At 35.4% G+C, this 26,840-nt stretch overlaps 1 protein-coding gene across 1 annotated transcript; it reads right to left on the reverse strand.

Annotated features, from left to right (window-relative positions):
• Nucleotides 1-22,398: 22,398 nt before the first annotated feature.
• On the reverse strand, nucleotides 22,399-25,205 carry LOC149202100 (laccase-12-like). The gene is made up of 6 exons (XM_089399892.1): nucleotides 24,990-25,205; nucleotides 24,605-24,756; nucleotides 24,195-24,439; nucleotides 23,974-24,102; nucleotides 22,913-23,860; nucleotides 22,399-22,813 (listed from the first exon to the last, which is right to left on the reverse strand). The coding sequence occupies exons 1-6, from the start codon at nucleotides 25,080-25,082 to the stop codon at nucleotides 22,683-22,685; spliced, it is 1,698 nt and encodes a 565-aa protein (XP_089256018.1). The 5' UTR covers nucleotides 25,083-25,205; the 3' UTR covers nucleotides 22,399-22,682.
• Between the last annotated feature and the right edge of the window lie 1,635 nt (nucleotides 25,206-26,840).

The following is a 26,840-nucleotide window of genomic DNA, read 5'->3' on the forward strand; positions in this document are numbered from 1 at the left end:
CAGCAGATAGGAAGGAATCAAGCATGCAGCGAGATTGAATTGATGAAAGTGGAAAGAAAGCCCTTTAGGAAGGATAGTGCCTTAGCAGAGCTCCCGTCAGTTGTTCAGTTGTTCTATCATCTGTCGATAGAAAGGAATCAAGCATGCAATGAGATCGAATTGATGAAAGCAAGAAGAAAGCCCTTTAGGAAGGATAGTGCCTAAGCAGAGCTTCCATCAATTGTTCTACCATCTGTCGATAGAAAGGAATCAAGCATGCAACGAGATCGAATTGATGAAAGCGGAAAGAAAGCCCTTTAAGAGGAATAGTGCCTGAGCAAAGCTCCCGTCGACTGTCCTTCCTGGGGATAACCCATATGTTACGGGTTTTTTTATATATGCGATTGTGGTGATGGATCAATAACGTGATTTGCTGCAACCGGGGCACTCACTCGAGCTAGCTGGCCTGTCACTTACTCGAGCTAGTGAGAGCTAGCTATAGACCTTTCACTCTGCTTCTCTATAAAGGTAAGACCCATCACTCACTCAAGCTAGGAAGAGCTATAGTTATATGCAGCTCAAATGGTCTCTTACTAAGTATTCTCTGGAATTAGTAATTTCTATTTTAGGGATTCTAGTTAATGGTTCGGAAAGTTTACCAAAATTTGTGAGTTTGGGTGTAACTGAAAACTTTTTCATGGTATCAGAGTCTGGACTCAGGTTCAATTCCTTGGGGTGTAAGAATCACCACATCTCGGGTGTTGGAGGAATCACCACAGCTCTATGGAATCAGTATTTTCCACCCTAGAAATCCTAATTAACAGTTTGGAAAGTCACCACCCTGGGGATCCTAATCACTAGTTTGGAAAGTCACTGCATGTCTATGGAATCCGTAATTTCCACTTTAAAGATCCTAGTTACAGGTTTAGAAAGTTTACTAAACCCTGTTAATTTTGGTGTAAGGGAAAACCTCTTCACAAGATAAGGGGATCACATATAAAAGAAAACCTCTTCACAAAATAAGGAGATCACATATTTTTTCTACCCTTGGGATCTTAATTACCGGTTTGTAAAGTCACCATCCTGGGGATCTTAATTAATAGTTTTGAAAGTCTCCACATATCTATAGAATCTGTAATTTCCACCTTAGAGATCTGAATTACCGGTTTAAAAAGTTTACCAAAACCGGTCAATTTTAGTGTAATGGAAAACCTCTTCGCAAAATAAGGAGATCACATGTTTTTATACGTAAATTGCCAAATCAAGACAGGTTAGTGATTAGTGTACTTTGACGTTGTTAAAAGCAGTTGGAAAGGGTGAAATTTAAAAGAAAACCTCTTCACAAAATAAGGAGATCACATATTTTTATGTAAATTACCAATTCAAGACAGTTTAGTGATTAGTGTACATTGAAGTTGTTGAAAGCTGTTGGAAATTGGAAAGGATGAAATTTGGTGAAGTTAGGCAGTTGAGTTTCAAAAAGATCAAGATACAAGCTTAGTGCTTGACATTGACGGGAGAGGAGAGTACAACGAAGCAATGAACAGCACCCAAGCAGCTTAAGCAAGTATAACACCCTTTTCAAGTGTTAATGGACCCTCTAACATCAATTAATTTTAATAGTAAAGGTGAACACAAAACTACATGGATTGCTCCTTCCGTCATAGTATTTCTATCATTGTATCTCTTCCACCGCATACAGAAGACGAGCAACAATAAAACATCTTAGTCATGATTGCTTGCGTTGAAACAAATGTTAAAATTTTGAGAAATAAGTCAGTATACATTGGATTATTCCAACCATTTTCCTGAACGCTGGAATGTATAACATCATTCAGTCGACTTTGTTTAATAGTTGATCAACGTACCTTACTAATTTTAACCATGATTCCAATGTTTTGTTTAAAAAAATCTCTTGCATAAGCTTTTGACTTTCGTTTACGGTAGAAAAGGGAAAAAGTCGGTATAGTTTCGAGCATTCACACTTTATGCAAGCTCAAACGCGGCTGATTGCAAATGTATCCTACAAGATATCAACAAAATAATAAAACTGCCGTAATTCATTATTATTACAACTGATTTCAAGCACTGATATGATTAAAGCTGCTGAAGCTCATTATTATTACCACCGACTTCAAACAATTTTATTACAGCGGCTGAAGCCCATCATTGCAATTAATTTAAACAATTTGTACGTTGACATTAATAACCACCCTATGATGTTCCTCCTTTTTATTACATGTCTAAAGATTAAGCGGATTTTCATTTTAACCCCTTTTTTAAGAAGTTAGTAATCAATTTAGAATTTTTTTAAGTTAGTAATCGATTTAGGGAACCCATTTTATCTAACATGTTTCTTCCTACTAGTTCTATATTGTTTGTTAGGTACGAAGTCATTTTGTTTTATCATAAATAACACCATATTAAAAGTCAATAGTGTCCATTTACATACATTTTAACAAATTTTAGTGTGGTTGTACGTTGACATTAATAACCATCCTATGATGTTCCTCTTTTTTTTACATGTCTAAAGATTAAGTGGATTTTCATTTTAACCCCCTTTTTTTAAGGAGTTAGTAATCAATTTAGAAATTTTTTTATAGTTGTCCTTTTCTTTATTTGAATCTATAATAAGAATGCCTAGTTATCTCGTTTGGTTTAGTTAGGCGATCAACGTATTATAAGAATGACTGGGTATTTCCTTCGGTGAAACCCAGTGTACGATCGGAACACTAGAATTGAAGTGGTTAAAACCCTCAAAGAGAGAAATAGTCCACAGCACTTAGGCAATTAATCATTGACAAATGACCTTTCATGCTCTTGAAATAGAGATCATGGACCAATCAGGCTTTAAGCCATGGATCAAGTGTCGTTAATATCATAATCGATTTAGGGAACCCATTTTATCTAACATGTTTCTTTCTACTAGTTCTATATTGTTTGTTAGGTACGAAGTCATTTTGTTTTATCATAACTAACACCATATTAAAATTCAGTAGTGTCCATTTATATATATGTTAATAAATTTTAGTGTGGTTGTGTTAGTTTAAGTATTACATGTGTTGGTAATAGTAATAGATTATTATTGAGTATAATTAAATATGGTCAATGGAGGGTTGATTATGGTTGGCTATGGTTGTCCACATTTGACTATATATTATGGTTGACCATGTTTGACCATGATTGACAATAGCTTCCCCATGATTCAACATGATAAACCATGGTTGACCATGTTTAACTATTGTTTGATAATAGTCCACTATGATGGACTATAGTTGAACATGTTGACAATGATTGATTATGGTTATGCATGTTGGTCATGGTTAACTATTGTTTGACTATGACAACCATAATCAACCATGGTCAATCATGGTTTTATCATGGTTTACCATGATTGATAATGGTTGATCATGTTGAATATTATTGTCCATGCTTGAACATGGAAAACTATATTTGACCATAATTTAACCAAGGTTCATTGTTATTGATCATGGTTGACCATGTGGACCATGCTTGAATGTGGATGATCATGTTTGACCATGTTGAACATATTTGATTATGGTTGAGCATTCTTGACAATGGCTAATCATAGTTGAACGTGGTTGTCCATAGTCAACCATGGTTGACCAAGTTAACAATGATTGACTATAGGTGGCTATGTTAGATTATGGTTAATTATGGTTAACTATGATTGACCATATTGACTATGATTGGTCATGGTTAACCATGGAGATCATGGAGACTATAGTTAAATGGTTGACCATGGTTTACTATCTTCCACCATTTTGACCATATGGTGCCCACAATTTTCCATGTTCCTATTATTGACTATGGTTAAATATGGTTGACCATGCTTGTCTATTATTAGATATGGTCAACATATGGTTGATTATGTGACCATGGATTGATTATGGTAGATTATAATTGACTATGTTTTACCATGGTTAGACATGTTGCATAAAATCATGTTATCATTGATTGACTATGTTGCCTATGGGTGACTGGGCTAACCATGCTTGACCATTGTTTGAACATGGTTGACTAGGATAAAACACATCCTTCCCATGGTTCACCATGGTTCACCATGGTTGAAAATTAATGACTATGTTTGAGCATGTTGAACACAGTTGACCATGGTTGGCAATGTTTTACCATGTTTGATCATCGTTGACGATGGTTGACTATAGATAGCTATGTTTACTATGTTTGACTATTATTTAACCAAGGTTAACGATGACTAATCACGGTTCATCGTGATTGACAATGGTTAACCATGGATGGCCATATTTGATAATCGACTGCCATTGTGGAACATGGTTTCACATGGCCAACCATGAGTGACCGTGTTTGATAATAGTTTACCATGGTTGAACATGCTTGTTCATGGTCAACCATGGTTGACCATGTTCACTATGGCCGACTGACCATGATAGATTATTATTCATTATAGTTGATCATGGTTTAACATAAATGACCATATATTGGCATGGTTGACCATGTTTCATAATCAATTTCAATAGTTGTCCATGGTAAACCATGGTTGACCATGTTTGATAATGTTTTACCATGGTTGACTATAGTTGACCATAATAAATTATTTTTTATAATAGTTGACCATGATGGGCCATCTTGACTATGGTTAGCCATAGTTACACATGATGACCATGGTTTGAACATGATTCACCGTTATTTTTGTTCAATTACATTGTAATGTAATGTTTTTTAATCACATTTGCGTCATTGATTTTTATTTGTCACATCGCAACATCGATTTTTGTGGATCATATTGCAATGTCAATTTTGTTTTTTCACCTTGCAATTGTCAATTTTCCTTCATCAATTTGCAATGTCAAATATAGTTTATCTAATTGTGACTTCAATTTTTGTTCATCACACTGTGACATTGGTTTTAATTTTTCACATTGCAATTTTGGTTTTCATTTCTCAAATCACGATCTTGATTTTAGTTCATCACATTGGATGTCACTATTTGTTTCCCACTTTTGTGACGTAAACTTTTAGTTCATGATATTGTGACATCGAATTCTGTTCATCACAATGTGATGTCAGTTTATGTACATTACATTATGATGCTACTTTTACATTCTTCCTATTAAAGGATGTGATTTCTTCTACACTAGTATTGGGAACACCTTATTTTGGGAAAACATTCATAGTAGAATATGATGCTTTAGGTCAAGGAATTGGAGAAGTGTTGACACAAGAAGGGAGACCATTAGTTTTTAAAAGAGAGTAATTCAAGGGAAAATATGTCGTCAAATCAATAGATAAAATATAAATCGAAGCAATTCTACATGCAACAAAAAAATGGTGACAATATATCATTTGGAGAAACTTTAATTCAATACAAATCACGATAGCTTATATTACTTTTTGGGGAAAATATTATCATCAGAAGAGAAACAAAAATGGGTAGCAAAAATGCAAGTGTTTGATTTTGAAGTAATCTACCAAAAAGGGAAGGAAAATGTGGTAGTAGACGCTCTTTCTAGAATAGAAGAAGCCTCAAGCTTATATTCGTTTACATCTTCTATCCCAAATGGCTAGAAGAAGCTTGTCATGAATGGAAAAATGACAAAAATACTAAACAAAAAGTACAATGTATAAAGGAAAGAATAAACTCTATGAAACATTAGGAATGGAAATGGGATATACTTTGGTGCAAGGGTAGGATATTTCAATGCCCTCAATCAAAATTGATGTATTAAATATTAAGACAATCCCATGACTATTTGATGTTATGACATGAAAGGTTCCTTAAAATATATCGAAGGATCAAAAAAGATATTTTTTAGAAAGGAATGAAGAAATATATTCTAAAATTTGTAAGTGAATTGTAGGTCTAGCAATGAAATGAAGGAGAGAGAGTAAAATCTCTAGGGTTATTTCAACAATTACACATACCTAACCAAAGATGTAAGGAAATATCAATGGAATTAATTACATTATTACCATAATATGAAGGTAAAGATCCCATTTTTGTGATCATCTATGGACTCATAAAATATGCACATTTTTGTGGAATTCAAGTACATACACAACAATCCAAGTGGTATAAGTGTTTATGAAGGAAATTCATAGACTTTGTGGTCTTTATAAGTTAATATAAATTGAAATGGATCGAAAATTCATAGGTAATTTAGAAAATAAATATGGAAGATGAGTGGAACAACACTAGCAATGAGTTCAACATATCATCCACATACAAATGGTTGAATAATAATAGTGAGAAAAATTTTAGAGGGTTGTGTACAACGTTATTAGTTAGTAAACAATCTTAGTGGATGAAGTGGCTTCCTCTACAAAATTGGCGGTATAATACTAAGTATCATACATCTACTAAAATGACCCCATTTAAGGCTCTTCATGGATATTTGGCTCCTAGTATCTCTTATGTTTTACAAGATAAGTCCAAAGTACAAGCAATAGAGTCACATATGGAGAAGACTAAAGAAACTTTGATAATTCGTGAGGAAAACCTTCGAATGGAACAAAACAGAATGAAGCAACAAGCATATTGGCATCAAAGTGAAAGGCAATTTGAGGAGGGAAATTAGGTATTTTTTACACTACAACCTTATAAGAAATCTACACTTAAGCAAAAGAATAATAAAAAAATTGCTCCAAAATTTTATGGACCCTACAAGATCATTAAAATGTTTGGGCAAGTGGTTTATGAGTCATATTTTCCTTCTTCTCACATTCATAAAGTTTTTTCATATATTTTACCTTAAAATGGTCATGAGACAAACTATTCAAGTGTAAACATAACCTATGGCACAAGATGAAGAAGGAAATTTGATTCTTGAACCAGAAAATGTTATGGATGAATGTTCTTTATATCTTCAAAGTAGAACCATTATGGAGTACCTGATAAAGTGGTAGAGCTTGCCTCTAGAAGAAGTTATTGGGGAAAATGAGAAGTTCATGAATAAACACTCGCATCTACATGTTTTTAGGGAAAATCTTTTTAAAAACAAGGAATATGTTATAGCCCTTAGGTATTATATCAAGGCCCTAATAATCATTTATTATTAGTTTAGTTTTTATATTAGGATCTCAGATAGAACCCTGCATGGTCACATGTTATTATAATTGTATCGTTTGTGTTTTACACACTTGTGTACACACACACACACACACACACAAAGGAGAGATAATCTTAGGATCATCAAATATTACCTTGTACATTCTATTATGTAAAAGGAGGTTCCACACTTGAAGACTAATATAACTATTAGTTTCATATCATTTTTAATGTTCAAAATTAATAACCTTTGTTATGCTAGAAGTGCAAGTCATTGAAATTAGTCACAGTATGAATATCCCCATGGAAACTCTAGAAAGAAATCTAAAAGTGTAAGAAAGAATAATGGTAATTATTCTTTTTAATTATTCAAAACAAATCTAATTAACTATATATCTTAAAAATAATAATCTTTCCACTCAAATTTAAAATTTATATCTCAAATATTACAAATAAATCACTTTTACTCTTGAAAGACTTTTTAGGTTGTCATGGGGAGTAAACTGGCTAAAGTTCACTAATTTACCACCACTAAGCTAGCTCAATTTTGACCATGTGTGGCTAGACTATAGAGCCATTTGACCTGACTAGAGAGCTATTTGACCTTGGATGAAACCAACAGAATGGTATCTTAGTTTCTTCCTTATATTTTTTAGAAACATAATTTTGGCACTACCTTACCCATTGGTAAATTTATTTTCTGGAAGTAAACAGTTTAGATACATATAAAACAAGGAGAGGAGAATTTTCTTACTATACTTCATGATGTATGAGAAACATAGACAAATTTCACATACCAATGTGGGAAATCCAAATTATTTCTCTAAAAAAACACCACAAAAGTTTAGAATCTAATATAGGCTTCATTTTAAGTATTAAAATTTGAATTTTGTTAGGTTGTGAAAGTTAGTGTAATTTCTCATTATGTAATAAAGTGGTTATATATGTTTGTCAAAAAAGAGTTTATGTAGTGAAATTCTTATGAAAACATTATTGGCTTTCCAACCAATAAAAAAATATTATACATCAATTTGATTTACAACTAGGTTGTAATCTTAAAAAAAAAGTTTTATTATATTTTTTTTATTTGATATGTTAAAGAAGTTTCCTATTTTATTTTATTTTTAATTTTAATTTGAATGAATAAAATATTTTCTTAGTTTGAAATGAATTAAAACATCTTTCCACACTATTCTTCACAAAATTACTAAAAAAAAAAAAAAATTATTATTATACTAATTAAATTGGATTTTTCAAAAACAATTATATTCTTAACTCGGAAATTAAAAACATTATTAAAAACATTATTCTAACAATTATACTAGGTACTATTAATTCATATAAAGAGAGAGTCATAGCAAATTTTCAATATGACGAATCCAAGACTTGTTTTCTTAAATAATGTGTCTAAGTAATGATGTATATGAATTTTAGGAATTAAGAATGCTTATTTTCTTTGTTGGTTTGGCCTATATGGCTTTGAATCTCATGACTTTTTTCTTTTTTTTCTCGGTAAATACTAATATCTATTAACTGAAAATAAAAATATTTTTATAGGTATTTGAGGCTTCAGATGAATCATGAAGCCTCTGTACACAGCGAGTCCGCCTCAGAATGGAAGGATTCTGAGCGTAGATGCTACAGAAAACTACATAACAGTAAAACATTTCAGCGAAAGACCAGTGGATAAGAGGAGTGAACAAGATGGCATAGAAGCGAATAGCTACTGCGAGTCTGTCTATAGAAACATTTCCCCTGCCCTGGAACTGATCGAAAATTTCAATCTTACAGAAATGAGCCATTTGTGATATCAATGAGACTTGGAAACAATTGTCTACCTGACCGACAATGACAAAAGGAGCCAGCGCAGAGCTGCGTGGCCTTAGTCTTCATTGCCCCCACCAGAAGTCTGCTTTTCTGCTGGATGGTTAACATGAAAGTTTGAATCAGGTAGACCAAAAATGCGCCGATACCACCATCTCCATCGAGCTGCTGATCATCCAGAATACTGAAGGTGAAGGTCTGGGGAGTCCCGCTGCTCCGGGGGATTCACTGCCTCCTGATATTTGTCTTTCTGCATGAGATTGTCGAGCTCCAGGAGTTGAGAGTCAGTAGCTAGGCTAGAAATTGGGCCAACATGAATTTGTAATCCGCATTCAACCCCTATATTAGCAAGAAAGTCTGCAACTTTGTTTCCATCCCTGCGTGTGTGCAACAGAGTAACAGCTCTATGGGTGGAAAGCCAGCGTTCAATAGAGAGAAGTCTGTTGGGTAGTCTCCAGCTGTTATAGACTTTGCATGAGGGGGGACCCTGAAGGATTCTGGTAACCATATTGATAATGATTTGGGAATCACCCTCTACAATTAGAGGAAAGAAACCTCTGCCTTGAGCTATTAGTAACCCTTGCCAGAGTCCCTCCAGCTCTACTGAGTTGTTGGTGTCCCATCCTTTAGAGCCAAGGAAGGTTAAAAGAGGATCTCCTTTGTGATTTCTGAATAGCCCTCCAAAGACTGAATTCCCTCGGTTCCCTTTTGATGCGCCGTCAAAATTTAACTTATACATATGGATGGGAGGAGCTTGCCATTTCTGAGGAGATTGGCTTCTTGCCAGTTTTGTTTCTTTGGGCAGCTGATCGAGCTTCCATTTGAAATTCCAGTTAGCCCATATTGATTGTTCTTGGGGAATCGATGGGAAGTCCTCCTGGTACCAAGTTTTGAGAGAGATAGTTTCTTCTATATTTTGGCATATTATGTTCCATATATCTTCCAACTGTCTGTGATGGTCCTTGAATAGTCTGTTGTTTCTTTCCTTCCAGATGGCCCACATGATGAAACCTGGAATAAGCTTCCAAAGGAGATTTAAGATTTTACTTTGATAAGGGTTTTGGGCCCAACTGCGGACTGTAGCAATAATGTCTCCATTGATTCTTCCTTCCTTTTGACAGCGAAAAATTACCTTTTCCCAGAGCATTCGAGCTAGTGGACAAGATTGCAGGAGATGCTTTGCAGTTTCCTCCTCTTGTTTGCAATTCGGGCATATGGAGGGGCCTTGAAAGCTTCTTTTCCTTAAGTTTTCCCATGTCAAGATTTTGTTGTGACATAGGATCCAAAGAAATGTGGAGATTTTCAGCCATAATGAGGGGTCCCATATTTTGTTCCAAAGAGGATCCAGCAGCATGTGCTCTTTAATCATGATATGGTAGGCCTCTCTTTTCGAAAAAGAGCCTTTCTCTTCATAACCCCACCTTAGAATATCTTTTTCCTTAGAGTATTGAATTCTTCTTTTAGTTAGTTCTGTTTCCAGGGTTTGTTGGGCAGGAGCCTGTCCATGCCTTAAAATTTGATCTTCTTTTAACCATTCCCTGTATTCATTTTTTGGAGAATGTCTCCAAAAGTTGTTGATTACCTCTTGAGATTGTAATTCCTGCTCCATTTGAGGATGAGTCGGGATTTGGTCCTTTAGATTAGGTAACTGCTGCCATGAATCGCCCCAGAATCTTGTCGTGCTGCCATTTTTCACCTCCCAGAAGCTATGCTGTTGTATGAGGGTCTTATGCTGCTGGGCCGAGTTCCACATAATTGATCCCAAGGTAACCTCTGATAGTCTTATCCGTTCCTCTATTGGACAATTCCTGGCATATTTCGCTGTCCAAAGAGATGCCCATGGTGTAAATGGCTCAGCTAGTCATCTCCACCAAATTCGAGTGCCCATCACTTTATTGCTATGAGAGGGATCCCTCAATCCTACTCCACCTCCTTTCTTTGGTAAGCATGCAGTCCCCCATTTGACCAGAGCCCACTTTCGCTTATGGCCATTACTCCCCCAGAGAAAAGATTTTTGAAGCAGGACGAGTTCTTTCAGAACCCATTTGGGCGTAGCTAATATGGAGAAAAGGTATAACGGCATGGCTTGTAGAACAACTTTTATAAGAACAAGCCTGCTAGCCATATTGAGAGATCGGTGAGTCCAAGAGGATAGCCTCGCTTCCAGTTTCTCTAGAAGGATTTTCCATGAAGAGTTCTTGAGGGCTGAGGCTGTCATGGGAGCACCAAGGTAGGTGGAGGGAAGTTTAGCTGAGGTGAATCCCAAAATGCGGATAATTGCAGACTGAGTGGGAGCAGGAGTGTGAAAGAAATAAATTTGCAATTTAGACTTGTTGATGGAAGCGCCAGAGGCATCAGAGAAATCAGAAAGAAGAGTTTTGAGTTGACGTGCTTCTTGGACCGATGGATGTCCATAAAGCATGTTATCGTCAACGAACTGCTGGTGCGTGAAGGCAGGGGAATTGTGGAATGAAAGGCCTCTTAGGAGCTGGGAATGCTGAGCAGATTTGATGCTTCAGCCTAGACCCTCAGCCATTATGACAAACAAAAATGGGGAGAGGGGATCACCTTGCCGGATTCCACGGGAAGGATGAAAGGTAGCAGATGGGATGCCATTGATTAAAATGGAAAAGAAAGAGGAAGAAATAAGGCTCATGATCCATCTAATCTAGGGGGCAGCAAAACCAAAAGCAGTTAAAACTTTTTCAATATACATCCAACTTAGGCTATCAAACGCTTTTGAGAGGTCTAATTTGAGCAGCATACCTGGCCTTTTAGTGGTTCTCAGAGAATGAATTATTTCATGCGTCAGGATAATGCCGTCAGTGATCTGCCTTCCCTCCACATAACCCGATTGCTCTGGCGAGATGATGATAGGGAGTAACAGTTTGAGACGGGATGCTATGACTTTAGACACAATCTTATAGATTATGTTGCAAAGAGCGATCGGTCGATATTTGTCAGGAGTGCTGGGCAGATCGACCTTGGGAATCAGAGCTATGAATGTTGCATTCATCCCTGGAAACATCCATCGAAGAGAACGAGACTCCTCAACCACCTGCCAGACTTCTGTTTTGATCAGTTCCCAGAAGCTATGGAAGAAGTTTGATGTAAATCCATCCGGTCCCGGAGCTTTACCAGCTTTTAGATGTCGTACTGCCTGTTCCACTTCTTGTAGATCTACTGGTTTGAGAAGCAGTTGGTTGTGTTCATCAGTGATGAGTTTAGGAATGTTCTTGGTAATTTTCTCTATTGCTTGTGATTTGTCTCCATTTGGCTCCCGGTGCATTTGCTGAAAGTAATTTAATAGAGCGCCTTCAATGTCCTCATGCTTTTCCACTTTGATCCCCTGCTCATTTTGAACATGAGTAATATTGTTATGCATTCTACGTTGTATGGCTGTGCTGTGGAAAAATTTTGTGTTTTTCTCACCGTCTCTAAGCCATCTGACTCTTGATTTCTGTCTCCAAAGCGTTTCTTCTTGCCTAGCCCTTTCTGCAAGTTGCAACTCAAGAGTTCTCTCCTGTTCTGACAATTCCTCTGAACGTCCCTCATCAATGATCCTTTGTTGCAGCTGCTTCATTTCTGATTCGATCGTGCTTTTGCCTTGGAAGATGTTACCAAAGGATGTGTGATTCCAGTGCTTGATTTTACCCTTTAGATACTTAAGCTTTTGTTGGAATTGGAACATTTTTTACCCTGGCGGTGGGGAGAAATTGTTCCATTCAGTGCTGATAAGTTTTTGGAATTATGGATGGGACATCCAGAAAGCTTCAAAACGAAAGGGCCTGCAAATCTTACTTCCAGGACGTGACCATTGAAGTGAAATGGGCCAATGATCAGAGCCTGAGAGTGGCAAGATGGATGTAGAGAAGTCCCCACCGATATGGATAGCGTTGTCCGAGAGTAAGAACCGATCTAGTTTTGAGGCTATCTGCTGATTCCCTGCTCTTCTGTTATTCCATGTAAACACTCCATTGTTGAAAGGTAGATCTATGAGCCAGTTAGCCTGAATGAAATCCTTTAGAGGGAATCCTTCCTGACTACCTCTGCATCGACCTCCTTTTTTTTCCTCCAATCTTGTAATCATATTGAAATCTCCACCGGAGATCCATAAGGGATGTTGCCTATTATGGTTGAGAACAGAGAGGGAATTGAGGATTTTAGCTTTGAGAGATGCTTCTTGAGGAAAATAAACATTTGTAAGGAGCCCATGAAGATTTGTCCCAGTGATGTGAAAAGATGCTTGAAGGAAGTTCCTATGAGCATGAATATCGCTGAGATTGAGATCTCTTGGGCTCCATAGAATCGCCAGACCTCCAGCTGCTCCATCCGCATCCACAGCGGCATTGAAACATCCTGGCCAAATTTTCACAGCAAATCTGTCTAAGATATTTGAAGTACATTTGGTTTCTTGCAAGAACAAAACTTGAGGATTTTCTTGCTTTATCATTTTTCTGAGAATTTGTATCTTCCTTGGGCCATTGAGCCCCCTTATATTCCAGGAGATGAGCTTCATTGAGACGGGTTGCTTTCAGATCTGTAATACTTGGTTAGCTTGGAATACCTACCGGATTCCACTAATATGTGTCCAATCCTGATTGTCCTCTGTAAATCCGTCTTTCTTCCTCTCTTTTTGATGTCCTTGGTAATGAATCTTCCATCCCAGGGTCCTCCAGTTTGTATTCCCAGTGATTTTTGTCGTTGCGCCCTTGATAGTACTTGTTCTAGATTTTCAAGTTGCCCCATAGGAATGTCATCGAAATTATTTGTTGTACAAGCCTTTTCTAAACCTGGAATGTCCAAGTCCCCTATATCTATAGCCTCTGTTTCTTCCTCCATAAATTGTGGATAGTACGATTCTTCATTAGGGTCCGCTTCTGGACTGACCTGCGAATGAAGGATCTCTGTCTGCTTCGTTTGGGATGTCCCTATCGGTTCCTTCTGCTTATCGGAGGTGGAAGCTTCCTTGAATATAGAGTCTTCCTGATTCTTAAAGGCTACTACCTGTTTCGACTGTCTGTCTTTTGTTGCACCTGGATCTGAAGGGGAGGGCAGATCCATATTGATATTACTGTGATTAGCTAAGATTCCGAAGCTGTTGCTTGTTGAGGACCCTGAGGGGCTGGGTTGTGGCATCTTACTCTTTGAGGCTTGCTTCTTGTGAGATTTTCGGCGATTTGCTACCTTGGTAAAGCCATCTGCCTCAGAGGCTTCTGATCCAGAAGGGGAGGGCTTTTGAGTTAATGGGCAGTCTCTAAAAAGATGTCCCAGGGCATGACACCTGCGGCATCTGAAAGGAACATGCTCATAATCAATCGGTTGAATCCATTCAATATCTTCATGAGAGATACTTACCGCATCTGGGAGAGCTCGATTGAGATTCATGTATACGCAGATCCGAGCAAATGAGGTGTATCTGCAAGTTTTTGTTTCTTCTGCGATCTTTACAAATTCTCCTAGAGTATTTCCCAGCGCCTGTAATGAATCTTCCTCCCAATATTCCACCGGCAGCGAGTATAGTCGGATCCATACTGGAGCACAGCTCAGATCCACCTTGTCCGTGTTGAAACGCTCCATCCATCCTCTGAGAAATAATCCAGCAGCGTTGAAGAAGTAAGGGCCCTGTTTCTGTCCTCCAGATAGTTGAATATAGCAGTGAAGAATCCTTTGGGTCCTAGCTGCAAAGTTATGTGTCCCTTGGGATGCCATTTTGCATTTATCCAGCCTCTTAGCGCCTTCTCAGTTGGCCATAGTCCGATAAACTTTCCTATCAGAGCATGGTCCTTCATAAACTGTATTTTTGCATTGATTCGATGAGCAAGAAGTTCTACTTTTGGACGCTCAGCTGCAACTGGTTTGCATGTTGTTGAGCGGACTTCTGGCGGTGTGAAATCTTGCTTTGTTCGTTGAGAGTTCAAATCTGCATTCTCTTCTTGATTTACTGTTTCAATGCCTTCCGCATGTTGATGCTGCCCTTTGTCGTTTTGTGTGGGAGGCGCATCGCCCTCCCCCCTAGGGGGCTCCATTTAAAAGAATATTGTCTTGCGCAGGGATGAGCGTTCCTGAGCTTGTCAGAAGTAGCTAGAGAGCCTTTGTCGGGCGCAATCTGTCGTTTCAGCAAGAGTTGAAACCCTAGGACACGCTGCGCAGAGCCCTTGAATCTCATGACTTAAATAAAAACCTAATCACCAATTGAGCTACCCTACTCTGTAACCTTTGTCTAAATTTGAAAATTAGTTCATACTTTTTAAATTTCAATAATTAAACTAAGCGGCAAGAAACCCTAACTATACAGTGTGGTTAAAATAACATTTTTGTAACTCAACATAAAAATTCAGCCGAATCCAAAAAAATAACGAGCCTTAAAAAAACGACCCCAAATGCATGCATATTCCTGTAAAAACAATTCCCTCACATAATCCTTATACAGCATAATTGAATAACATCTTCGTACAAGGACACATATATAAATTACAATAATTAAATCTTATCTATACAATCGATAAAATGTATAACACATTGCGTTTGTGCTGTTTAACAATCTAACCTTGTCCCACTAAATTTAACATTTAGACTTTACAGTACTAGAATTTATTGCACTATCCTACTGGGTGCTTTTTATTAAATCCCCATATATAATTTAATTTAATGCAATCGCCTGTGTGGGTGGAAAGCTGAATGCACTTTTTTTCCGGAAGACAACTCAATACACTGTTATATTTAGTTTAGGAGTGAACACCCATATGACGTCATTGTTTTTGAATCTACATTTTCATTTTTCCAACACTTGTACGTTGATGTAATTCTAAATATGATCACATAAGATTGACAACACACCTGCCCTTCGCTGGATTATTATGGCTTTTCATTAGTCGAGTTTAATTCGATACAATAGTTTTCAAGGCTCTATCTAGTCAATAGAGAGATAATTGTGTGAACTTTTATATAATACAAGGTGATAGTTAATTAAATAGAAAGAGTTTTAACATTGATTTATAAACAATGGATTAGACTAATTGAATATGTGTTTTCATAATTTTGTTTTTATATAAAAATAACTATAGGAATTATTTTCATTTAATTAAATGATTATATAAAATTAATTTATAAATATTATTATAAATTTGTGAGAGATTTTTTGGCGAAAATCATATGGAATACCATTTGTCGATGCGTTTCGAACCAACTAGTGTGGTTCATCGTCAGGACAAGTTGAAGAAACAGATCAAGCTTAGCAAGTTAAATAGTCTGAGCAGAGCCTCCAACGGCTAACTTGACCAACGGCTAGTTTGACTCTAGGACCGGGGTCAAAGTTATTTTATTAATTTAATTAGTAATATTTAGGACCAATCCCTTAAAAATATATATAAAAATATATAAAATATTTTTAATGGGTATTTAGTTCAAAAAATATTATTAAAAATTATAAGTTAAATAGTATTTAAAAGGAAATTTAGTTAAATAAAGGACCTTATAATATATGAATAAATTAAATGCCTAAATACAAATATATAAAGTAAAAAAGTATTATCAAAGATTAAAAGTTAATTAATAATTAAATGGAAAATTAGTTACATAAAGGATTTTATAATATCTGAATAAAATAAAGTAAAATCAAAAGGATGCTAGGTTAGTTAGAAAATTAGTTAAAAAGTATAAGATGATTAGAATTTAAATGGAGACTTGGTTATATAAAGGACCTTCTATATATATAAAAATAATTGAAATGGGAGTTTATTTAGAAGAATTATTAAAATTATAAGCTAATTAGAATTCACATGAAAAATTAGTCACAAAGGACCTTATAATAAGAAATGAAAAAATTAACTCTCTAAAAATAAATAAAAAATTAAATAAAAAAATAATGATGAGAAAACATAAAAGTCATTAAAAAAATAAAAAATAAATTAATTAATTAATTAAAAAAATAATAATAATAAATAGAAAAATAAAAAATAAATAAAATAAATAAATAAATAAATAAATAATAATAATAATAATAATAATAATAAAATAAAATAAAAAAGACCTAAAGAGGAGGGTGGAAAAACGACTAGGAAGAGAGTGATGGGACCCAACACCTACTGATTTTCCAGCCATCCTCTCTATTGAGATTGCTTGGCCTCTTTTCAATCTCAAGCGCTTCCCTAAATTTTTGATGATGGAAATGCAAAACCCTAGTAATAACACTAGCCTCCTCAATACAAACATGATGATTGGTTTTCTCAACATGTTCAACTAAAGCGGAAGACTTAGCTCTCCTATGCTTAACGTCCGCTGCGTGCTCGCTAATCCTTTGATTGATGGAGCGACCACTCTCCCCAATATAGGGGGTCCCACAGGAACAAGGGATCATATAAACACCTTTCATATCCTTAGGGTCAATAGGATCCTTCACCGATCTGAGGGACATACGAATGGTGTTTAGGGGCCTAAAGGTCACAGGGATACCATGCTTCCTGAGAATCCTTCCAATTCTATCAGTCGTCCCCTGAACATACGGAAGATGGACACTTGGAATTCTTTCCTTCGGTTCCCTTTTAGTCAGAGAGTTCTTGGAAGCTTTAAGGAAAGCCCTCTGACCCATGTATCTACTATAACCATTCTCAACAAAGACATCAAGCAGATGGGATTTTTCTTTCTCAAAGCTCTTCTTGTCCGAGATCCTTAGGGCCCGAGTAGCAAGGGTATTGAGAACACCCATCTTTTGAGCCGGGAAATGGTGGGAACTGGCATGAAGATACTGCTTCGTATGAGTTTTCTTCCGAAAAACTTGATGGGCGAGGGAACCATCACTATTCTTAGAAATAAGAATATCAAGGAATGGAAGGCATCCATTAACTTCCTGCTCCTTAGTGAACTTAATGGCTGAGGATTGATTGTTGAGATGATCAAGAAGAGATCAAGCTCATCCTGGCCATGAGACCAGATGACATTGGTGTCATCCACATACCTTCTCCATAGCTTTGGCAAGAGACGAGAAGAGTTAAGAGCCTTGGACTCAAAATCTTCCATAAATAGATTAGCAACGACAGGGGAAAGGGGTGAGCCCATCACAACCCAAGGAGCACTCTCTTCCTAGTCGTTTTTCCCAACACTCCTCTTTAGGTCTTTTTTTTTTTTTGGTTATTTATTATTATTATTATTATTATTTAATGATTTTTATGTTTTCTCATCATTATTTTTTCATTTAATTATTTATTTATTTTTAGAGAGTTAAATTTTTCATTTCTTATTATAAGGTCCTTTGTGACTAATTTTTAATGTGAATTCTAATTAGCTTATAATTTTAATAATTCTTCTAAATAAACTCCAATTTCAATTATTTTTATATATATAGAAAGTCCTTTATATAACCAATTCTCCATTTAAATTCTAATCATCTTATACTTTCTAACTAATTTTCTAACTAACCTAGCATCCTTTTGATTTTACTTTATTTTATTAGATATTATAAAATCCTTTATGTAACTAATTTTCCATTTAATTATTAATTAACTTTTAATCTTTGATAATACTTTTTTACTTTATATATTTGTATTTAAGCATTTAATTTATTCATATATTATAAGGTCCTTTATTTAACTAAATTTCCTTTTAAATACTATTTAAATTATAATTTTTAATAATATTTTTTGAACAAAATACCCATTAAAAATATTTTATATATTTTTAAGGGATTGGTCCTAAATATTACTAATTAAATTAATAAAATAACTTTGACTCCAGTCCTAGAGTCAAACTAGCCGTTGGTCAAGTTAGTCGTTGGAGGCTCTGCTCAGACTATTTAACTTGCTAAGCTTGATCTGTTTCTTCAACTTGTCTTGATGATGAACCACAGTAGTTGGTTCGAAACGCGTTGACAAATGGTATTCCATGTGATTCTCGCCAAAAAATCTCTCACAAACTTGATATGGATCACAGAAGCCTGAACTCTATAATTATTATTAATGTTAATGATATTTTTATTAATATTTTAATTTAATAAATTAATTAAATGTAATTGTTTATAATTTATTTGTAAATTAATTTCATTAATTGTAACAAATTAGTAATTTTAAATCTAAAATTAATTCAAAAATATTAGTTTGGATGTACTATTTTTGTTAATGCACTCATATAAATTAATTGAATATATTGTTTTTTTTAATATATTTGAAAATTAATTTTACTTTATTGTTTTGTTTATTATATTATATTTATAAATATATATATAAAGAGGAGCACAATATAAATATATATAAAGAGGAGCACAATATTGTTAAGGATGTGATGTTTTTTTTTAATGATATATTATTAAATTTAGATTATTTTTTATTTATTCAAAAATTAATTTTATTAATTATAAATTATAAAATTAATTTATAAATATTATTTATAATAATATATTATTGAAATTAAAATTCAATAATTTTATTGATGATTTTTTTATTAAAAGTAATATTATTATTATTTCATCAATTTTTTATAAGATTAATTCACAAACATTATTATGAATATGCCACATTTGAACTTATTTGATTTGCAAAACTTCAACAAAAAGCTAAAGCAAGATAAGTAGTCTTTACTTTATGAAAAGGGAGAGGAATGGGGTAGATAAATAAATTAATATGTTAAAGAAATTAATATAATTTAAGATTACTAAGATAATTATTTATATTTGAATATATAAATAAATTTTTATTTAAATAGATAATTTAACTATGTTCGTAAGAAAAGAATAATAGAAATAGATATTGAATAATAAAATAATTATTGAATTCATATTAAATATGTATATTAACAATGTAACAAGTTTACATCATAATTGTCTTATGAGATTAAGCTCATATCATAATATCATAATTGTCTTATGAGATTTTGGTTCATTTATCCCTAACATATCTAATTATCTTACCAAACTACAATTAGGTTATTTGAAATAAATGAAAAATTATTTTTTATTTAAAAATGACAAACTTAATATGTGCATGGATTCTCTATGTTTGAAAGGACAAATGAAAGAACTAAATATATTTATTTTTCCTTAATGTTTATACTCCTTTGATAATAAAAACATTTGATTCATTGTCTCAAGCATCCAATCTTTGTAGGAAAAAAGCTTAGTTATATGTGAAACGTTATGTAGGTAGGTGGCATACAAACATTAGCATGCAATACACGTGTATCTCATTTATCTATAATAATTCTAATTAAAATGGCGAATGATGAATAAATAGACTATACAAAGTTTACAAAGCATGAAGATCGATGACCTGGAATGAGAGATTTTGATCATCATGTAATTAGGTGCTACTGCATGGTCATTATCATGGAATAAGCATATATGCCATTGCCTTCTCATAATTTTTGTTGTAGCGTCAAATGATGAACAACTGGGCTATATCAACAATAAAAATGAAGCTTGATTAAGCTATGCTAAGTCTTCAATATGAGAAGATGAACAAACCTCGATTATGCTCCCAATGGCATTATCACCCAATATAGAACAATTACAAATGATTTTTTTGTACATTTGTGGTTTATTGAAGCACCATATCATAAACAAGATACCATCCACTAGCACCTAAATTTGCTAAATGACCATAGAATAACATTGACCATATATTATAGAATGATTTTGATATCAACTCACTACATCCCTCAGAACTCACATCCACCCTCACTACATGTTGTAGCATCTTAGATGTTAAATTTGCTAGTTATATGTAACATATTGATCCCATTTTGACCATGATCCTAGAGAAATTAGGGAACGACCACTATTTTTGTGGTGAACATGTGCTTGGATTAAGGGATTGGATGCCCAAAAATGTTTCTATTTTGTTGATAACATATCAGTGATGGATTACAATTCAAATGTAGACAATCATGATTTTGAATCCACTAGATAAAACTAAATTTTAATTAATACAATGGAAAAATGAAGGTTATAAATTATAATATTTTTTGGATGAAATTTCTAAGTCAAATTTAGGTCAATTTCCCTATTTACACATGGAGGGATGATTACCCAAATACTTAGCTGACATCGCATTCCATGTTCATGGTATCACCACTCCATCACCCATTTAGTGTAATGGTGGATAGAGGTAATGAATCTTAGTTGTCTAAGTGAGTGGCTTGCATCATATCATGAAGGGATGCAATGGGAAAAGGAGGGGAAGGGGAAAGAGTGGATCTCTACTAAAGAATTATGTTCACTACATATAGAGGAATGTCTTGCTTGACTTAACTTACTATGGAACAACCTATCATCAATACAACTCAGTGATTATTCATAAGTCATCAATGGGCATCATATTTTTCATTTTGTACCTTCTTATTTTGAGTGTACTTTAGTTGATTCAAATGGAATTTAATGACATCTTAACCTTAGCATATTTGATAACATTACTTTTGCTTGTAAAAATGCCTAAATATTTTATTTACATTTCAAATATATTTTTTTATATTGTATTTGAAAACATGGTGAAAAAGAAGAAGAAATGCCAGTGGAAATTATGTTTTCATATTTACTCGCTTCTATAGATTTTCACATGTCAAAAAGCTAAGTGCATATAGACACATCTTAATATTCCATTGGTGGAGGCCTCATGCACGAGGGTCATTAAATTGCAATTGAGTTGAGGATATTGAAGTGCGCATTAATATTAAAATAATGGCAATAGTTTTCCGATCTTTTAGATGTCAAAAGGAATAGGCTTTGAAAACAAACAAGGAAGCTAAGTGTGAAGTTCCTGGTAAACACTAGTACTAGGTCAAAAGTGGGTTTCAATAGTACTAGGTCAAAACTGGGTTTCAATATCCACAATTTCGACCACATATTTTGAGATGTAAAACAAGCCAGAACAACGATAGAAAGTCACGAACAAAGACATAGAAGATAGAAGCAAAGATAAAAATAGCAAAAGATGATAAAAGCAAAGCTTTTTCATATATTAAACATGGATATGTAAAAAGAAAGCCCACCAACAACTACCGTTACGACATTATAATAAACATGGATAGGTATAAAAAAAGCCCACTAACAACCACCATCATCGCTTTAAAATAACTTGGATAAGTACAGAATCTACCCACCAACAAATACCATCACCATCATCGCTTCAAAATAACATGGATAAGTACAGAATCTACCCACCAACAAATACCATCACCACTTTGCGTATATCCTTCCTAAAGTAGAACAGAGGCTAGGCACTATCATCTGACATAAGGTTGTGCGTCCACGTCCACACCACCAAAATAAAAACCGCTCTTATATGAAACTTGATAAATGATTTTTTTTTAAGTTGTACAAAGCGATTGAACATTAATCTTGAAAACCTTGCAAATCGATGCAAGTCATGTGACTCCCATGCTCAAACAAATAAGCAGTTATCAAGGACGAATGCGAACCATGGTTACGCAAATCTCTCAGAAAGTCTCACAAATGCTATTATTTTACTTTAAAGTAATAATAAACACATTTGCAAAATAAAATATATTTATATATACCAATCAACACCCAGAGCAAATTGTCATTACTGAGCAACTGCGAATGTCATGCGTGCAACATACGATGAAACAAAGGGCGATCAAAATTGATCTTACAATCAAAATTACTATCGGGTATGGCTGCAGATCAACAGAGAATGAAAATTTTGTGGATCGAAAGGAAAACATTCCATCAACAGTTTCACTTTAAAGTTTAATCTAACAATATGATTGAACCTGAACTATGTATGGAGCGTAATTATACAGCCATCTTATCCATATAATAATAAGAATGTCCTCTCTATCTATGTAGTCGATCTGTCATAGGTATCCATGGTATAATTTGTGCTTAGCACTGCGGAAGATCTACAGGGGGCGACTCGATACTCAAAAGAGAGCTAGGTCCATCGCTCACCACAAAAACCATGGCCAAACCCCATGTTATGTGCACGTCCAAGTGGCAGTGCATCACCCAAACCCCTGGCATACATAATGACCAGTATCAACATGCACCCAGTATCAGTGAATCAAGAATATAAGAGACAACACAGAAAAAAAACAGTGTAAATTTGTGCATACCAGGATTGTCGGCGACAAATCTTATGGCAGCCCAGCCGTTGACGGGAACGTTCACAGTGTTGCGCATAGGAGGATCGACCAAGTTGAACTTCTGACCATCTGTTTTTGAATTATAATTACCAAACCCTGATCCCACGATGTAAAAGTCATACCCATGGAGATGGATAGGATGGCTTTCACCCGCAAAGATATTTGTTCCCTGCAGAATTACTTGCACCGTCGTGTTATAGTTTAGAACTTTTACTCTTGTGCCTTTCACCGGTGACCAGAGGCCTCTGCTTACGCTCTGTGCAGTATAATCAAATTGCACGAGAGGGTTGTCAGGGAAGTCCCTAGAGAACACTCCTTTCATTCCAAAATGTTGAGCTTGAAGAATTGATGATTTCGTTGGGAGGACAAAAGATACGTTATTCATACTTGCCGCAAATCTTGATCCGTTGGGACCTCCACAAGACTGTCCTGGACAGTTGATCAATCCTAGACCGATGGTGTAGAACAGATTCTCGTCCACACTCTGAGGAACGAAGACTGGGTGGTCGTGTGAGGCCAAGCTTCTGAGACCATTGGCGAAGTTAGTGGCAGTCTGGGTGTCGTTATAAGCTGGAAGATTAGGCACAGTTGGAACTGATGTACTGCTAGAGCTTCCCTCGTATTCTAAAATGGCAGTGGTAGTGGTGTTATCGAAGGGAACTCCTTGTCCACTGGAATATGCTCGAGCAGCCATGTAGTATCTACCTGTAGCCTGATCGGCAGTGACAAGTACGTCTGTTGTCTGCCCGGGGCCGAGCATCAGAAAATTCGTCTGGAAAGGCTTCGTATACAAAGCATCCACAGCCACGACTGTCATTGTGTGGCTACCCACCGTGAAGAATAGGTCGGTATTAAGTGCAGCATTGATCACCCGTAGAAGGTTAGTTTCCCCACTCTTCACGGAAACGCGAATGGTATCTGCATCCATGGTTTGCCATTAGCCCAGGTCTCTAGATAGAACGAATACATTCGCCATTCAATTCAGAAATAGTAAAGAATTTCAGTCTATAATTAGATGCGTAGAAATGTACCTGAACTTGAGCATTGGTATAGATCTCCTGGTTGTCCATTTATAGTAAACGCATCGGAAACGTTGGGGGCAGCTCCTGTTTGGGTTGCTTGGTTCACAACATCCATAGGATTCCTATTCCACCATTCTCCTGTGAGTGCAAACAGGGCCTGGCATTAAAACCAAACACAATTGAATATTGCCAACTGGAGATTAAAAAAATCAGAACCAGTCGCAGTATACCTAGAAGAATGGGAACCTCGCCATTGGGTGTGGGAAAGGGATAAGTAGCACCCGGGCTTGGGGAGATGATCAAGGCTCCATAGACAGTAGCTCGAAGCCATGAACTGTGGGCATGCCACCATAGAATCCCTTCTTGACCAGTGATGGTGAATCTATAAGTGTAACTACCCCCTGGGCGAATGGGGCACTGAGTTATAAATTCAGGCCCATCGGACCACCCAGTGCGGAATTGGCGGACTCCATGCCTGCAAATACAATATAATATTTTCCTCTCTCATTAGCTGTAATTAAAACTGTAAAATGCGCCTATGCCCACTTACCATGACATGACTCTCACTAAAACACTTTAATATATATATATATATATATATATATATATATATATCTTGTTCTCTCTGATTTAGACATACCAGTGAATAGTAGCGTTATATTGGGCGTTGTTGTACACTTTGATCATAAGAGTGTCCCCGTTGGTGACATGGAGAGTTGGACCTGGAAACTGACCGTTAACGGTGATTATATTGTGCGTCCCACATAGCCTCTTTACTGATGTCGATTGGAGCTGAATGTATAATTAACCACGTCCACAGCATTAGTCTAATGGTCAAAGAAGCGTATTTAACATAAATAAAATAAATCATAATTACATAAAATATTCTTAAAACTCTATACAAAACTTTGAAATTATTTTTAAATTCTTACTTGAATGCAATTAAGATACATAAATCAAGATACAATCAAGAATCCAACTGAGAAAATACATAAGTGACAAATAATGAAGGTAAGAAGGCGTACAACGAATGTCTCAGTGATTAGTTTCGCGGAAGCCATAGCAGTCAACAACGTCAGCCACACGGCCATCAAGACATGCTGATTAAACACTTCCATTGCAGTTTCATTCACTTACCCACTAGGTATATCCAATAAACGAGCAAACGGAATAGTTTTATTATACTGCACTATTTCGACTTCAACTTCAAACTTCAGAAACTATGTATGGGCTGTGACTGATTTGAGAGAAGAAAATAGACATGGATTACGAATGAAACGAGATCAATTATTTATATAACCCAATTACCAATTGCAATCAGTTTAGTGATTAGTCTACGTTGAAGTTGTTAGAGTTTGTTAGAAAAGGTTGAAGTTGGTAAAGTTATTCATTGATTTGAGTTCCAGAATGATCAAGATACAAACTTCGTACATGACATTGAACGATCAAAATACAAAGTACTTGACATCGACGGTGACTGGAGAAGAGGTGATATGCAAGCATTTGAACAGCACCCAAGCAGCTTATGCAAGGATAATACGTTTTTCAAGTGTCTAATGGCCCCCCTAACATCAATTAATATCATTAGTGAAAGTCGACTAAACACTTTAGAGATTGTAGATTCCATAATAGTAACTTTATCATTGTCTCCACTCCACCATAATAGTAACAACGAAACCTCTAAATCATGATTCCCTGCCTTATGTTAAAGTTTTGACAAATAAGCCAGTCTACATTATGATTCTTCCCCAGCTTTTTCCGTTGCGTTAGAATGTAGGCATCATTCCGTCGACTTTGTTTGTCAGTTTAATATTTAATCGAAACACCTATTAGTTCAACCCACGTTTCCAGTCTTTTGTATAAAAAGTACTTGCTAGCGGTTGAAGGTTTTGGACTTTCGCGCCTTACGCTAAGGATTGGGAAAGATTCGTTACAGTTTCAAGCATGGACACTTATGTTTGCCTTTATGTTATTTGCAAGCTCAAACGCGGCTTCTTGCAAATGCTTGTTCCACAAGATATCGGTAAGATGATTCACCGGCTATCTCTCATGATTATTGCGGCTCATGTCAAACATTGTTGCTGAAACCCATAATTATTAATTTCCATTGATCTCAAGCAATTTCATTACAGCTGCTGAAGCACATTATTATTACTACTGATTTCAAGCATAACTACTACAGCCACAAATGTTTTGCAAGTTTCTGTGTGTACTTAGCTTTCTCCAATTGCCTCGTTTTAAATAACATTAAATATCTCACGCATGTAATAGTCTCTTGCATATATGAAGTGATATTTATGATCGTTTCTAAGTTATTAATTTGTTGGTATTGGTGTAATTTTTCAAATTTCTATAGTTAATATTACTGTTTTGGCCGAATTTTTTTGGGTGACATAATCGGGCCATCACATTCTTCAAAATTTTGAGGATCGACATCATCCTTACACGCAAAGTAGATTGGAATGTACAATATAGGTACAATGAAGGGTGATCCTTTGTACAATTGGGAGTTACTTGAGTTGCTTTGATTTTTGGTGGCGTTAATTTCGTTTTAAGAGCGCTGGTGGAGAATTTATTATTATGGTTGACAGATTATTGAGAAGCAGATTTAGTTGTTTTCGTTGTTCAAAGTGGCTATTTTATTCTTTTCTTGGTGTTATAGCGTCCAATGAGGTTGGGTTTCCTATTTCTATGCCTGTGTTTTATATGTGGCAATATTTCTCATTGTAAGGTTTTTCTTGTTACCAAATGAGTTTTTTTTACTTCGGTGGATGCGCGCAGTTAATATTTTGTGTGGAATGTTGAAGTTGTTTGGTTATGTGGTAGGATAGAGATTTTCCAACCTCCTCGACGACGATTTGACAGGTAAATGTATG

The sequence above is a fragment of the Pinus tabuliformis genome, chromosome 2_1 (genome assembly GCF_031772625.1).
Source record: "Pinus tabuliformis cultivar Carrire ecotype Pingquan chromosome 2_1, CPIR1, whole genome shotgun sequence".
In the NCBI taxonomy this organism is placed as follows: domain Eukaryota; kingdom Viridiplantae; phylum Streptophyta; class Pinopsida; order Pinales; family Pinaceae; genus Pinus; species Pinus tabuliformis.